Raw genomic sequence first — 17,503 nt, 5'->3', positions numbered from 1 at the left:
TTTCTTATTTTTTCTTCCTTATCTGTACTGATTTACATTGGATTAAGCAACCATTTCACACTTGAGAAAATCACATTGATTTAATTAACCATTCAGATTTCATGTGAGACAATAGAGCCATCACCCATCACACATACTATCCAGCAAATGACATGCCTTACTTTCTACAGAGAAGTGCATAATTATCTGGCTAAATGTGGATCATACATGGTCCAAACCTCCCACGCTGTGACAGGGCAATTGTGTTTCCATAGTGATGCAATCTGCTCCCATCACTTTGGAGACACCAGATTGGAATCATGTGATCATGGAATCATAGCTTCCAATCTCTGCTGGTTCTGAGGGAAAAGGATTTTCAAGCCATTGGTTATGATGATGGTTCAACACTTAAGACAGTGAAATAATGCAGCACACAATTAACAGTATTCAGCTGTTGGACAATTCCATCCCACTGGGCGCAGATGTCATTTTAACGTCTAGTTTTGATATACATTTGATTGAGATGTCAACTAACATGAATTCCACATAAAATCAAAAAAACATTTCACTCTGTCATTGGATTTAGGTTCAAAGTTGGGTTCAAAAAAGATGAAATGCCCTTCTGTTGATTACTTTTTGCAAATCCAATCAGTTTTCCAAGTAGCTTCAACGTCATCACATTGTATTCTTTGGTTGAAATGATGTGGAAACAACGTGGATGTGGATTCAACCAGTTTTTGCCCAGTGGGAGCCTTCACAATTTGAATTTGAAAAAAAAAAACCTAGAGAAAGAGCCTTGCTCATACTTGGTCAGAACTAGGAGACACAAATTTAATTCTAATGAAACACTAAATTGAGGATAGACCATAGCCTACTTGTTTTTTTAAGTATCAGAGAAAGATGGCCTATTGAGCCATTAAGAAGTATTTTGGCTTGAACTTTGTCTAAGGCTTAACATTGCATACTATTTTGAGATGGATGGTATTCACGTCTCCATCTGACTTATTTAAAGGCCCCCTGGGACAGTTTTTATAGAAATGTCAAATTCTCATGGTACAACAAATATGTCCAATGCGCTTCCTGTTTGTGCGGGGGGGGGGACACAGTTGATCACCTTTGTTGTTTTTGCCATACAATAAAAATCAGTCTAATTCACATCTATAAGAGGACAATATCTGAGTTTCAAGGGTATACACCTTTTTCTATTAATAAACAGATACCAGCGCATGACCTCACCCACACTACAGCTCCAATACTTAACATTATTTTACTACTCTGTAGAATTTAATGGTGGTATTTCAGTGAAAATACTATAATGTCAATAACATGATGACGAGGAGCCAATGGATTCTGAACAAGGAGTTATCTGAAGCCCTCTGGAAAAGTTTTAGAACATCCTGCTTGTGTATGAAGAGGGCCTAAAACAATGTGTGGATGGGAGTGTGGGTTGTCAGGAGTTGAATGTTACACATACGGTTTTCTTTGAGCTGCTAAAATCAGACCCTGAGCAATTGCAGGAAGGCAGGTTGTCATGGAAATAAGAGCAGGGTGTATATACCTTTTCACCCCTCTCTCTCCCAAGTTCACAACATCCAATGAGATGTAAAAATAAAAATAAAAAAACGATTAAAATGTGTCAACTATTAAAAATATCGTCAACCTCACAGTCATCCTTATAATGACAGCAAATGGATTACACTTTTAATTGGTTGACCAATTACTGTGGCCATTAGAGAGCAAATTATCTCTGTTATCAGTATTGCAATAACCACTCTAACTACCACCCGCATTGGGACTCTGCTCCTGTATTTGAGCTCTGCCGATTCGGATGGGCAGCAGGTGTCTTTTCTTCGCGCCAGAAAAACTCTTAACCTCTTTCCTCCCACGCAGACCTCTGCTCGATGTCAAGGCGTTTTTCTTTCGCGCCGGAGGGCTGGAGAAAAAGCGCTTAAGCTCATGTAGTAAATGAAAATGAACTGTAGATGTGTGTGAGTGTGTGCTACTGTGCTTCATGTGAGTGGAAAGCAGGCAAGGAAAGAATGAACCATACCGAGTGAGGACCGTCATGAGATAAGGTATGAAGATATGACAAGGCCTACTTTTTTTGGGGGGGGGGTTGTATTCATTTTAAATGCATGGTTAATTATCACATGCAAAACATGTATTTCACCGGTTTCAATTAATTCCTTCTCTGTTCATAACTACATGATTTCATGACTCCTATAAGTGGTACCAACTTTGAAAACGGATTATCAAGTACTAATATTGCAATTTAAACGTTACATTTTTACGATTATGACCTAGAGTGAAGAACCATCAGTTGAAAACGTTCCACCTGGACCAGAGAAGCTCTCCATGTCTGTGGACTATCTCAATCCGTGAAGACAAGAAAGGAAGCATCAGAAACAGGGTATCTTTCTCTTTGCCTATTTTATTAACAGTGATTAAATAGGAAATACATTTAAGTTATAATTTATTCATTGTCCAGATTTGTTTGTCAGTCAGTGTTTGGAGAAAAAAAGACAACGACAACAGCTAATTTCCTCCAGCATCGAAAAGGGGAAAAAAATAGCTCCCACAGCTGACACTGACAACTCACTTGCTGATGCTCAGTGAGTATGTCTGTTAACCATTTATTAGGATTAGGACTAGTTGTAAGGATTCTGCTCTCCTGGGTTATCACCACGCCCATGGTAGAGTAGTGTCACTAGTGTTGATGCAATGTGCACCAACAATAAGAGTATTTATATGAATGAACAACTATGTGGAGGACCACATTTTTGAAAATGAGTTTGCTTTGTTATGTATTATGTATTGCTATTTCCAGCCCTGATACTGATACTAATGTTGGCTAGGGCAGTGGGAAAGGGGTAGGGTAGGTTGCAGTTAAACTGTACCTGCTGTTGTCCCAGGGCTTTGTAGTGGTGTTCTGGTGTGTGTGTGTGTGTGTGTGTGTGTGTGTGTGTGTGTGTGTGTGTGTGTGTGTGTGTGTGTGTGTGTGTGTGTGTGTGTGTGTGTGTGTGTGTGTGTGTGTGTGTGTGTGTGTGTGTGTGTGTGTGTGTGTGTGCGTGCGTGCGTGTGTGCGTGCTAGAAAGGGAGGGGAGAGCAGGCATGTGAAGGTCAGATCAGACGAGATGACAGACCTTTTCATGTCTGCCTACTTCAGATTATTGAAGTGTCACCTCCAGTCACTCTGGCCCTGAGTCTCTGGACAGTACCCGCTATCTGTTTTATCTAGGCTTTGGACTGTTCGAAGACAATCCCTAAACTCAACCATGAGTGGTGAGTATGCTGTAACGCTTAAAGAGTGTGCTAAAGGTAAGGCAAATAGAGTCTGCTTGGAAAAAGGGTCCACAGGTGGGAGATTAAGTTGTGTAGCTAAAAGGAACTGGAATATATTTTCTGCAAAAACTTTGTGTCTCTGAGAAACGGAGCTGTTTGATCTCCCATGGTGATTTTGCTTCTTTGTTTCCAAAACTTGCTTAGAAAAGCTTTGATTTGTTTCTGTCGGTAAGATGTTAGAATTATACTGTCAAATGGCTTTTAGTACTCTGTGCTCCTGCATATTTTAGCAGGATAGTTGGAAGAGGCTCAAGGCTTTCTGTTAGGTGTGAAATACCATCTCCTCTAACAAAATGGGGCCATGTCTATGCTAGCCTAGTCCCAGATCTGAATGTGTTTTTTACCTAACTTCTCCATACATGGCATGGCAATTCTACCCAGAGGAGTTGGCTATATCTCAGACAGATCTGGGACCAGGCCAATGTAGGTTACCTGTACTCATCTAGACAGAAATGTATGCAACTTTAATACCATACTGCTGAGTGTCTGAACCAGAACTGGCCAGCCTGCCAGCTTGCCAGGGAGGACACGCAGGGTGTGTTCATTAGGGTGAAACATAAAGAGCTTTGCCAATAGAAATATAATGTTGACTACAGAGCTACCAATGTGGTTGGATCTTCATTGAGTGTACAGTAATGCCCGTATACTGTCTGAATTCACCCCTTTGGGAGTAACAGTCGATTATTAAGGCACGTAATAGGTCAATTTCCTGGGATCAGTTACGTATACGATATGATTTGGACCTGGCCCATCTCATTCTTCTGCAGGGCATTCATTGACATAGCTTGCACACTGTATATGCAGCACAATAATGCTTTTCTGTCTCTAATGAATAGATTTGTGAAAGGATTCCCAAGTGGCCATCCATTTGAATAATAACTGCATGGAGAATTCCGTCATGTTATCCACTTATTGAAGCACACAACGCCCACATCAATTAAGACTACTGTGTGAGACTGAATCGAACCCCCTTGACTGTTATATGTGGCTTTATGATTCATTGTGAAAGAGTGTTAGTACGTTTCAATCAAGGTAAGTATCACAATGGATTTTTTTTATTTGACCTTTATTTAACCAGGCAAGTCAGTTAAGAACAAATTCTTATTTTCAATGACGGCCGAGGAATAGTGGGTCAACTGCCTGTTTAGGGGCAGAACGACAGAGTTTGACCTCTTTTTTTCTTTTTTTACCAGCTCGGGGATTTCGATCTTGCAACCTTTCTGGTTACTTGTCCAACACTCTAACCACTAGGCTACCTGCCGCCCGGCTGACTTGATCCGCTGATCCGTTAAAACAGAGACACTGTTTTCTGCAGTGCGGGAAGTATTATGCTACTGACACCTAGCTAAATGATAGATATGGACCACGGGTCATTCAACAGTCCTCTACCACGATGGATGGATGGATTGCATTATGAACATTTATAGACAGAGCAGAGCAAAACAATGAACAAAGAGGATCAATGGGCAGTAAGACAGAATCGGAGGACATTCCCTGTGGACCATGTTGCCACTGGTCACCTCTAGTTAGTGTTCATCCTTGGGGGAAGCTGTAGAGATATAAAGGTGGTTCAGAGAAAGATCTGGAAGGGCATCAGCTACAGACACACTGTTTTCCTTATAGGATTGCCTTGGACCAGGTAGGAAAATATTCAGAAAATAACAGAAAATAAGTATTTCAGTGCAGAGCTGTGATCCTGCACTGTATGTATTTGCCATGCATGTCACCAAATCTCATCCATCACTGTTTAAACATTAGCAGTGACCATCAGGTTCTTGAGTGCTGAATTGATCAATATTTCCAACCAACTTCTCTATCAAGAGCTCTTGTGCACTTCATACACACCGTTTATTCACTGAATTATAACATAATGCTTATAGTCTCCATCTTCTCTTTTTACATTTGTTTTACATTTATTTCACCTTTATTTAACGAGCTAGGCCATTTGAGAACAAGTTCTCATTTACAACTGCGACCTGGCCAAGAGAAAGCAAAGCAGTGTGACAAAAATAACAAACAAACGTACAGTCAATAACACAAAATAAAATAAAAATTGAAAAATCGATGTACAGTGTGTGCAAATGTAGAAGAGTAGGGAGGTAGGCAATAAATAGGCCCAAGAGGCGAAAATAATTACAATTTAGCATTAATACTGGAGAGATAGATGTGCAGATGATTATGTGCAAGTGGAGATACTGGGGTGCAAAAGAGCAAGAGGGTAAGTAATAATATGGGGATGAGGTAGTCGGGTGTGCTATTTACAGATTGGCTGTGTACAGGTACAGTGATCGGTAAGCTGCTCAGACAGCTGATTCTTAAAGTTAGAGAGGGAGATATAAGACCCCAGCTTCAGAGATTTTTGCAATTCATTCCAGTCATTGGCAGCAGAGAACTAGAAGGACAGGCAGCCAAAGGAAGTGTTGGCTTTGGGGATGACCAGTGTAATGTACCTGCTGGAGCGCATGCTACGGCTGGGTGTTGCTATGGTGACCAATGAGCTGAGATAAGGCGGAGCTTTTTCTCTCCTCCAGTTTCCCACGAAACCTGCCTCCTGGACCAGGTGCTGGAGCTGATTATGAATGAGAAGCCCCCCAACACTGCCAGCCTTTTCCTGAACGAGGACGCCGACAAGCCCCCCCTCCCAAATCGAGGCCTCTGGCGGCGGCTACGTAGAGCTATGCAGAAGAGAGCGGCCAGCACCCAGGACAGGATGAGCACCATCACTAAGGAGAGCATCAAGGGCTTCCTGAGACGCAACCTCTTTGTCCTCCTCACCATCGCAGCAGTGGCTCTGGGCAAGTGGACGAGATACTCGCTTACTGTCTTTCTAGGTTTAGGGCAAAGCTTAAGGTGGGGTTAAGGCTAAGGTTATGGGTAGTTTGTTGATAGTTAATACAATTTTAATTTAAAAAACAATAATAACTGCAGTATTATTATAATTACACAGGTATATGAGCTGTAGCCCAAGGTAAAGAAGTCTTTGTCGAGATGACTTGAAATACAGTATTCTTCATCAATGCACCAGCCTTGAAATCATATCCCCTGTGTGTGTGTCCAGGTGTCATGCTGGGTTTCGCCCTGCGGCCCCACAACCTGACCCTCAGGGAGATCAAGTACTTTGCCTTCCCTGGAGAGCTGCTGATGAGGATGCTGCAAATGCTGGTTCTGCCTCTCATCGTCTCCAGCCTGGTCACAGGTAGCTGGTCACAGGAGTTCTGCTTTATTAGCGTCATTATTTGCTTTTATGTATTGCTTTTCTCAAACTCAAAATGATAGTCATATTATGGTGATCGCTCACCCCTCCTGCAAGCTACTATTTTCCATACTAAGCTACTGTTCTTCACCCTAATACTACTTCTTGCAATGTTGAGTTTCAAAGTGAGTTGGTACAGTGGAAGTACCTAGAATGTTCATGAGAAAGGAATGAACTTTGTCTTGTCTTGCAGGTATTTCCTCTCTGGACAGCAAAGCGTCTGGGAAGATGGGAATGCGGGCTGTGGGTTATTACATGGTGACCACCCTCATCGCGGTCTTCATTGGCATCGTCATTGTGATTGTCATCAAACCAGGGAAAGGCCATAGGGACAGCCCAGTGGCCTCTAGCGGTACCATAGAGCCGGTACAAGCAGCCGACGCCTTCCTGGATCTCATCAGGCGAGTAACTACTGTAGGATCTAAATTACGGTGTCAATATGCGGTATGAATCATTTATTGGCCTTTATTCACTGTGATAGATGCTGAAGGGAAAAAAAACATCACCATTGTTTATCTTTCAGGAACATGTTCCCTCCTAATTTGGTGGAAGCCTGTTTCAAGCAGGTAAGGGAATTCACTTCAACGTGATTGATCATGTTGCCGATTCCCTATACACTGTGTTAAAATGCTCACTCACCATCACAGTATATTTTTGAGGACTGATACTTTATACTGCTATGGTAGATTTTTTTTTTTACAACAATATATGTGTTATATATCAGTACAAAACGGTCTACAAGAAGACCATCCACACGAAGAACGTGACTGTTGCCCTCAGTCTGACTGACTCCCTCAACGCTACAGAGGCTGCCTTGGCTGTTAACATGAGCAGAGTGCTGCAGACCATCCAGGTGGGTGATACATATTTGTGGTGAATAGGGGGACTTACCCCAAAGTCCTTTGGGGGGAAAATAACTACAGTTACTTCGGATAAAAGTAAAGATTATGTGGATGGTTGTTCTCCTCCTGCTCCAGGAGACAGTGGTGGAGATGATCCCCGTGTCTGGTTCCTCTAACGGGGTGAACGCCCTGGGTCTGGTGGTGTTCTCAATGTGCTTCGGCCTGGTCATTGGCAGCATGAAGCAGCAGGGACAGGCCCTCAGGGACTTCTTCGACTGCCTCAACGAAGCTATCATGCGCCTGGTGGCCATCGTCATCTGGTCAGTAGTCAGATTAGTGTTCACAAGTAACATGCTAATGAACTCTAACGTGCCCCTACCATTACTTCTCACATATATCTCTCAAAATAGTTGCTTTTGGTGGAATTGTTGTAATAGGTGAGAGTGTAAACTATCTCTGTCTTTCTCTCTCCTCCTCCCTCTCTCTGTCAGGTATGCTCCAGTGGGCATCCTGTTCCTCATAGCAGCTAAGATCGTGGAGATGAAGAATCTGGCCGAGGTGGGAGGTCAGCTGGGGATGTACACTATGTCTGTCATCGTGGGTCTGCTCATCCACGGCTTGTTCGTCCTGCCCCTGCTCTACTTCCTGGTCACCAGGAAGAACCCCTACACTTTCATGGCTGGCCTTCTGCAGGCCCTCATCACAGCACTGGGAACATCCTCTAGGTGGGTGTATGAACTGATTCAGGGTGGGAACATAAACTGATTTTGCAATTCCTCTAGGTGAATGTATGAACTCATGAACTGATTCAGGGTCAGGCTAATTAATTTCCCTGGGGACACCGTGTAGTTATGATCTCACAAGGTCTTCCATTATCTACCACTCCTGCCATAGCTCTGCCACCCTGCCCATCACCTTCCGCTGTCTGGAGGAGAACAACCGTGTGGACAAGAGAGTGACACGCTTCATCCTTCCCGTGGGTGCCACCATCAACATGGATGGCACTGCCCTCTACGAAGCCGTGGCAGCCATCTTCATCGCCCAAGTCAACGACATGGAACTCAACTTTGGCCAGATCCTCACCATCAGGTCAGTCTAAAGACACGATCTGATAAGGCACAATTCTATCAATGTGCTAAAGAATAGAATAAAACTGTATTGTCCATCCAGATGGACATTTTTCTTTGGCATCACTTTACATTAAAAGGATCACACACACACATACAGTTGAAGTCGGAAGTTTACATACACTTTGGTTGGAGTCATTAAAACTTGTTTTTCAACCACTCCACAATTTTCTTGTTTAACAAACTATAGTTTTGGCAAGTCGTTTAGGACATCTACTTTGTGCATGACACAAGTAATTTTTCCAGCAATTGTTTACAAACAGATTATTTAACTTATATTTCACTGTATCATGGTCCTTCTGTAGCTCAGTTGGTAGAGCATGGCGCTTGTAACGCCAGGGTAGTGGATTCGATCCCCGGGGCCACCCATACGTAGAATGTATGCACACATGACTGTAAGTCGCTTTGGATAAAAGCATCTGCTAAATGGCATATATTATTATTATATATTATATTATATTATCATAATTCCAGTGGGTCAGAGGTTTACATACACTAAGTTGACTGCCTTTAAACAGCTTGGAAAAGTCCAGAAAATAATGTCATGACTTTAGAAGCTTCTGATAGGCTAATTGACATAATTTGAGTCAATTGGAGGTCTACCTGTGGATATATTTCAAGGCCTACCTTCAAACTCAATGCCTCTTTGCTTGACATCATTGGAAAATCAAAAGATATCAGCCAAGACCTCAGAAAAGAAATTGTAGACCTCCACATGTCTGGTTCATCCTTGGGAGCAATATCCAAACGCCTGACGGAACCACGTTCATCGATACAAACAATAGTATGCAAGTATAAACACCATGGGATCACACAGCCGTCATACCGCTCAGGAAGGAGACGCGTTCTGTCTCCTAGAGATTAATGTACTTTGGTGCGAAAAGTGCAAATCAATCCAAGAACAACAGCAAAAACCTTGTGAAGATGCTGGAGGAAACAGGTACAAAAGTATCTATAACTACAGTAAAACGGGACCTATATAGACATAACCTGAAAGGCCACTCAGCAAGGAAGAAGCCACTGCTCCAAAACCACCATAAAAAAGCCAGACCATGGTTTCCAACTGCACATGGGGACATTGATCAAACTTTTTAGAGAAATGTCCTCTGGTCTGATGAAACAAAAATAGAACTGTTTGGCCATAATGACCATCATTATGCAAGCCAAAAAACACCATCCCAACTGTGAAGCACGGGGTGGCAGCATCATGTTGTGGGGGTGCTTTGCTGCAGGAGGGACTGGTGCACTTCACAAAATAGATGGCATCATGAGGATGGAAAATTATGTGGATATATCAACATCACAAGACATCAGTCTAGAAGTTAAAGCTTGGTCACAAATGGGTCTTCCAAATTGACTATGACCCCAAGCATACTTCCAAAGTTGTGGCAAAATGGCTTAAGGACAACAAAGTCAGGGTATTGGAGTGGCTATCACAAAGCCCTGAACTCAATCTCAAAGAAAATTTGTGGGCAGAACTGAAAAAGTGTGTGCGAGCAAGGAAGCCTACAGAACTGACTCAGTTACACCAGCTCTGTCAGGAGGAATGGGCCTAAATTCACCTCTACTTATTGTGTGGAAGCTTATTGTCCTCCTACAATCTAAGCTTGATGCCCTCAATGCCATCAATCTCACACAAATTATCAGTGAACCTACCAGGTACTACCCCAAAGCCGTAAACACGAGCACCCTCATAGATATCATCCTAGCCAACTTGCCCTCTAAATACACCTCTGCTGTTTTCAACCAAGATCTCAGCGATCACTGCCTCATTTCCTGCATCCGTAATGGGTCAGCGGTCAAACAACCTCCACTCATCACTGTCAAACGCTCCCTGAAACACTTCAGCGCGCAGGCCTTTCTAATCGACCTGTCCGGGGTTTATCCTGAAATGATATTGATCTCATCCCGTCAGTAGAGGATGCCTGTTTTTTCTCACCATCTTAAATAAGCATGCCCCATTCAAGACATTTAGAACCAGGAACAGATATAGCCCTTGGTTCTCTCCAGACCTGACTGCCCTTAACCAACACAAAAACATGCTATGGCGTTCTGCATTGGCATCGAACAGCCCCTGTGATATGCAACTTTTCAGGGAAGCTAGAAACCAATATACACAGGCAGTTAGAAAAGCCAAGTCTAGGTTTTTCAAGCAGAAATTTGCTTCCTAAAAACACAAACTGAAAAAAGTTCTGGGACACTGTAAAGTCCATGGAGAATAAGAACACCTCCTCCCAGCTGCCCACTGCACTGAAGATAGGAAACACTGTCACCACCGATAAATCCACTATAATTGAGAATTTCAATAAGCATTTTTCTACGGCTGGCCATGCTTTCCACCTGGCTACCCCTACTCCGGTCAACAGCACTGCAGCCCCCACAGCAACTCGCCCAAGCCTTCCCCTTTCTCCTTCTACCAAATCCAGTCAACTGATGTTCTGAAAGAGCTGCAAAATCTGAACCCCTACAAATCAACCGGGCAAGACCATCTGGACCCTTTCTTTCTAAAATTACATTTACATTTAAGTCATTTAGCAGACGCTCTTATCCAGAGCGACTTACAAATTGGTGCATTCACCTTATGACATCCAGTGGAACATCCACTTTACAATAGTGCATCTAAATATTTTAAGGGGGGGAGGGGGGGAGAAGGATTACTTTATCCTATCCTAAGTATTCCTTAAAGAGGTGGGGTTTCAGGTGTCTCCGGAAGGTGGTGATTGACTCCGCTGTCCTGGCGTCGTGAGGGAGTTTGTTCCACCATTGGGGAGCCAGAGCAGCGAACAGTTTTGACTGGGCTGAGCGGGAACTGTACTTCCTCAGTGGTAGGGAGGCGAGCAGGCCAGAGGTGGATGAACGCAGTGCCCTTATTTGGGTGTAGGGCCTGATCAGAGCCTGGAGGTACTGAGGTGCCGTTCCCCTCACAGCTCCGTAGGCAAGCACCATGATCTTGTAGCGGATGCGAGCTTCAACTGGAAGCCAGTGGAGAGAGCGGAGGAGCGGGGTGACGTGAGAGAACTTGGGAAGGTTGAACACTAGACGGGCTGCGGCGTTCTGGATGAGTTGTAGGGGTTTAATGGCACAGGCAGGGAGCCCAGCCAACAGCGAGTTGCAGTAATCCAGACGGGAGATGACAAGTGCCTGGATTAGGACCTGCGCCGCTTCCTGTGTGAGGCAGGGTTGTACTCTGCGGATGTTGTAGAGCATGAACCTACAGGAACGGGCCACCGCCTTGATGTTAGTTGAGAACGACAGGGTGTTGTCCAGGATCACGCCAAGGTTCTTAGCGCTCTGGGAGGAGGACACAATGTCTATAATAATAATAATAATAATAATAAAATTATCTGCCGAAATTGTTGCCACCCCTATTAATAGCCTGTTCAACCTCTCTTTCGTGTCGTCTGAGATTCCCAAAGATTGGAAAGCAGCTGCGGTCATCCCCCTCTTCAAAGGGGGGGACACTCTTGACCCAAACTGCTACAGACCTATATATATTCTACCCTGCCTTTCTAAGGTCCTCGAAAGTCAAGTCAACAAACAGATTACCGACCATTTCGAATCCCACCATACCTTCTCCGCTATGCAATCTGGTTTCAGAGCTGGTCATGGGTGCACCTCAGCCACGCTCAAGGTCCTAAACGATATCTTAACCGCCATCGATAAGAAACAGTACTGTGCAGCCATATTCATTGACCTGGCCAAGGCTTTCGACTCTGTCAATCACCACATCCTCATTGGCAGACTCGACAGCCTTGGTTTCTCAAATGATTGCCTCGCCATGTTCACCAACTACTTCTCTGATAGAGTTCAGTGTGTCAAATCGGAGGGTCTGTTGTCCGGGCCTCTGGCAGTCTCTATGGGGGTGCCACAAGTTTCAATTCTTGGACCGACTCTCTTCTCTGTATACATAAATGATGTCGCTCTTGCTGATGGTGAGTCTCTGATCCACCTCTACATAGACGACACTATTCTGTATTCTTCTGGCCCTTCTTTGGACACTGTGTTAACAACCCTCCAGGCGAGCTTCAATGCCATACAACTCTCCTTCCGTGGCCTCCAATTGCTCTTCAATACAAGTAAAACTAAATGCATGCTCTTCAACCGATCGCTGGCTGCACCTGCCCGCCTGTCCAACATCACTACTCTGGACGGCTCTGACTTAGAATATGTGGACAACTACAAATACCTAGGTGTCTGGTTAGACTGTAAACTCTCCTTCCAGACTCACATCAAACATCTCCAATCCAAAGTTAAATCTAGAATTGGCTTCCTATTTCACAACAAATCATCCTTCACTCATGCTGCCAAACATACCCTTGTAAAACTGACCATCCTACCAATCATCGACTTCGGCGATGTCATTTACAAAATAGCCTCCAATACCCTACTCAATGAATTGGATGCAGTCTATCACAGTGCCATCCGTTTTGTCACCAAAGCCCCATATACTACCCACCACTGCGACATGTACGTTCTCGTTGGCTGGCCCTCGCTTCATACTCGTCGCCAAACCCACTGGCTCCAGGTCATCTACAAGACCCTGCTTGGTAAAGTCCCCCCTTATCTCAGCTCGCTGGTCACCATAGCAGCACCCACCTGTAGCACACGCTCCAGCAGGTATATCTCTCTGGTCACCCGCAAAACCAATTCTTCCTTTGGCCGCCTCTCCTTCCAGTTCTCTGCTGCCAATGACTGGAACGAACTACAAACATTTCTGAAACTGGAAACACATCTCCCTCACTAGCTTTAAGCACCAGCTGTCAGAGCAGCTCACAGATTACTGCATCTGTACATAGCCCATCTATAATTTAGCCCAAACAACTACCTCTTTCTCTACTGTATTTATTTATTTATTTATTTTGCTCCTTTGCACCCCATTATTTATATCACTACTTTGCACATTCTTCCACTGCAAATCAATCATTCCAGTGTTTTACTTGCTATATTGTATTTACTTCGCCACCATGGCCTTTTTTGCCTTTACCTCCCTTATCTCACCTCACTTGCTCACATTGTATATAGACTTGTTTTTCTACTGTTTTATTGACTGTGTGTTTATTTTACTCCATGTGTAACTCTATGTTGTTGTATATGTCGAACTGCTTTGCTTTATCTTGGCCAGGTCCCAATTGTAATTGATAACTTGTTCTCAACTTGCCTACCTGGTTTAATAAAGGTGAAATAAAATGAAATAAAATTGTGTGGAACGTTTGACCCATAGTTAAACAATTTTAAGGCAATGCTACCAAATGCTAATTGAGTGTATGTAAACTTCTGACCCACTGGGAATGTGATGAAAGAAATCAAATCTGAAATAAATCATTCTCTGGAGGTGTCCTCGAGGGCAGGTAGTTTGCCCCCGGTGATGCGTTGTGCAGACCTTACTACCCTCTGGAGAGCCTTACTGGAGAGCCTTACGGTTGAGGGCGGAGCAGTTGCCGTACCAGGCGATGATACAGCCCGACAGGATGCTCTCGATTGTGCATCTGTAAAAGTTTGAGAGTGCTTTTGGTGACAAGCCGAATTTATTTAGCCCCCTGAGGTTGAAGAGGCGCTACTGCGCCTTCTTCACCACACTGTCTGTGTGGGTGGACCAATTCAGTTTGTCCATGATGTGTACGCCGAGGAACTTACTACCTTCTCCGCTACTGTCCCGTCGATGTGGATAGGGGGGTTCTCACTCTGCTGTTTCCTGAAGTCTACAATCATCTCATGTTTTGTTGACGTTGAGTGTGAGGTTATTTTCCTGACACCACACTCCGAGGGCCCTCACCTCCTCCCTGTAGGCCGTCTCGTCGTTGTTGGTAATCAAGCCTACCACTGTAGTGTCATCTGCAAACTTGATGATTGTGTTGGAGGAGAGGGCTCAGAACGCACCCTTGTGGGGCCCCAGTTTTGAGGATCAGCGGGGTGGAGATGTTGTTACCTACACTCACCACCTGGGGGCGGCCCGTCAGAAAGTCCAGAACCCAGTTGCCCAGGGTCTCGACCCCATACTGCATACACTGGAAACATAGAGGACATTGATAGATTCACTCACAACTGACCACTGCCCCAACTGCACTGTTAAATAGAAAAATAGATAAGTGTATATACCGATACAATTTATGTTGCATTTGGTAGTCCAACAGCACAATCAACTAATTAATGTTTAAACACATTGTTCTTGGCCATGGGCATTCTGAAGTGCCGGCCAAAGGGAAGCCTCTCAAACTGAGGGTGTAGAGGGTGGGAGGGATTGCCAACGACAGCCAGTGGCTTCCTTTTGTTTGCCTTGTGGACAGATTGCTCAAATGTACCTGTGGTCGACCAGTTACTTTGCTGGCTGTGTTTACTATTCTGGTCAGTTTGCTTTTGCTCCTCACGCTCAGATTACCATACCAGACTGAACATCATATTAAACATGAAGAAGCTCTCCACCAGATTGCTGTACACCCTCTCCACAACCTGGCTGACCCCAAACCTCTTTCAATTTCCCGATTAAAAACAGGTGTTGGCTTGCTTTAAAAAAATATGTTGCATTCTCTGTAAAGCTCAGCTTGTCATCAATTTGTGTCCCTAAGTATTTGAAACACTCAACCACCTCCACTGGTTGGTCATTCAGAGATAGTGTTTGGGACATTGGCAGGTTGTTGCCATTGATGATCAGCTCCTTTGTCTTGTCCACACTGATGTGGAGGGCACTTGACCGGCACCTTTATTGAAAGTTGTTGGCCAGTTTAAAATTGCTGTCCCCTTAGCATCTTTGAAAAATAGTCTCACCAGAGTCATGTCATCCGCATACTTGAAAAGGCTCATATAGTTTCCTTGGATTTTCATCTCACTAGTGTAGATAGAGAACAACAATGGTGAAAGGACACACCCCTGGGGTGCCCCTGCGTTCAGTGCCAGTTCATCAGAGAGGGCCCTATTCATGAGAACACTTTGTGGGAGGTCAGTTAATAAAAAGGCCTTGATTCAACCTGCAAGGCCGTTGCCCTTCAACTATCAGACCTATTAAGTCATGTTAATGCGAACTAATCTTACAGTAAAATACTTGTAAAGGCTATATCAGCTAATTTTATGTCCACATTAGTGGAAGGAGAGAAAATAACAAAGACTTTTCTTGGTCTTGATAAGATTGATTTTGTGGTCTTTGCCGAACTCCTCCATGTTATTGACTTTCTTCTATTGACTTCACTACCAAGAGGGTTAACCTCTACCGTGGAGTGTTGATTTATACTTCTCTATATCCATATCACTCCCCAATGTGTGTGTGTTTGTCTCTGTTATTAAATGGCGCTGTCGCCACCTCCTCCACAGTATCACAGCAACAGCTGCCAGCATCGGCGCAGCAGGCATCCCACAGGCTGGTCTGGTTACCATGGTAATCGTATTGACATCGGTGGGACTACCCACAGAGGACATAACGCTGATCATTGCTGTGGATTGGTTCCTGTAAGTCTGCCTAAATGTCACTATGAGGCCGCCACCCCACTAGAACAGGTTATTGATGCATTATGCACATCAGATTATTGTAATTAATTAAGTGTTTACAACTAGCCCTATCTAATTTTGTGCAGTGGTGTTGTATTGTGGCTGGAAACCATTTGAATACATTTTGGGTTGATTACTGGTGGGTGGATTACCCCAAAGACTGCCTTGTGTTTTTGTATGGCTGAGCAGGGGTTGAGACCCTGACGAAGCGTCTGTGTGTGTGTGTGTGTGTGTGTGTGTGTGTGTGTGTGTGTGTGTGTGTGTGTGTGTGTGTGTGTGTGTGTGTGTGTGTGTGTGTGTGTGTGTGTGTGCATGTGTGCGTGTGCAAATCAAATCAATTTGCATTTTTCACATGCACCGAATACAACAGGTGGATATATGGATATACAACCTTACAGTGAAGTGCTTACTTACAAGCCCTTAACCAACAATACCGTTTTAAGAAAATACCTATGAAAAAATAAAAATGAGTAAGAGCAGCAGTAATTAACAGTAGCGGGGCTATATACAGGGCGTACCAGTTCAGAGTCAATGTGTGTGTTTGTGCGTGCACTATATAATGTGGGTATACCTGTGCAGGGATCGCTTAAGGACTACCACCAACGTGCTGGGGGACTCTATCGGGGCAGGCATCGTGGAGCACCTGTCTCGCCAGGAGTTGCAGAGCCAGGATGTTGAGGTGGGCAACTCAGTGATTGAAGAGAATGAGAAGCCCTACCAGCTCATCTGCCAGAAAAACGACTCAGTGAAGCATCGCAACAGTGAGACCCCCATGTAGGGGTTACGACAGTCTGAAAGCATCCACTATCCGCTACCGTACTTCTTCAGTGTTTGTAGATATGGAGGAACTGGATAGGTGTAAGCAATATGGGGAAAGCTATTGGATGCCTAGGTGGAGCCATCACCATATTGCTAACACTTATCTGGGTAACGTCAGATCTGCAAACACTGTAGGGATAGTGGCTGGAGGTTTTGACACTGTTAACCATATCAACTCATATCAACTGTTTTGGTCCTTTCAGTCCAAATCTGAGATGCATCTCAATTGTCTAGAGCAGTGGTTTCCAAACTTTTTATAGTCCCTTGCCCCTTCAAACATTCAACCTCCAGCTGTACCCCCTCTAGCACCAGGGTCAGCGCACTCTCAAATGTTGTTTTTTGCCATTATTGTAAGCCTGCCACACACACATTATATGATACATTTATTAAACATAAAAATGAGTGTGAGTTTTTGTCACAACCCTGCTAGTGGGAAGTGACGAAGAGGTCACTTTTAGGACCAGGGCACAAATAATAATATATTCATAATAAATAATTTAGCTCTTTATTTAGCCATCTTACATATGAACTTTATTTGTTCATCTAAAATTGTGAATTACTCACCACAGGTTAATGAGAAGGGTGTGCTTGAAAGGATGCACATAACTCTGCAATGTTGGGTTGTATTGGAGAGAGTCTCAGTCTTAAATCATTTTCCACACACA

The 17,503-nt window shown here is 43.9% G+C and overlaps 1 protein-coding gene across 1 annotated transcript; it reads left to right on the top strand.

The window, feature by feature from the left end:
* The first annotated feature begins 1,845 nt into the window (after window positions 1-1,845).
* On the top strand, window positions 1,846-17,503 carry LOC123996817 (excitatory amino acid transporter 1-like). The gene is made up of 12 exons (XM_046300555.1): window positions 1,846-2,054; window positions 2,284-2,389; window positions 5,853-6,116; window positions 6,380-6,517; window positions 6,768-6,975; window positions 7,098-7,140; window positions 7,299-7,427; window positions 7,552-7,736; window positions 7,908-8,141; window positions 8,311-8,505; window positions 15,846-15,980; window positions 16,599-17,503. Exons 3-12 carry the CDS (start codon window positions 5,897-5,899, stop codon window positions 16,795-16,797), a joined length of 1,686 nt encoding a protein of 561 aa, XP_046156511.1. The 5' UTR covers window positions 1,846-2,054; window positions 2,284-2,389; window positions 5,853-5,896; the 3' UTR covers window positions 16,798-17,503.

This window comes from Oncorhynchus gorbuscha, linkage group LG15, assembly GCF_021184085.1.
Source record: "Oncorhynchus gorbuscha isolate QuinsamMale2020 ecotype Even-year linkage group LG15, OgorEven_v1.0, whole genome shotgun sequence".
In the NCBI taxonomy this organism is placed as follows: domain Eukaryota; kingdom Metazoa; phylum Chordata; class Actinopteri; order Salmoniformes; family Salmonidae; genus Oncorhynchus; species Oncorhynchus gorbuscha.
This window is presented reverse-complemented; position numbering and strand designations above follow the sequence as displayed.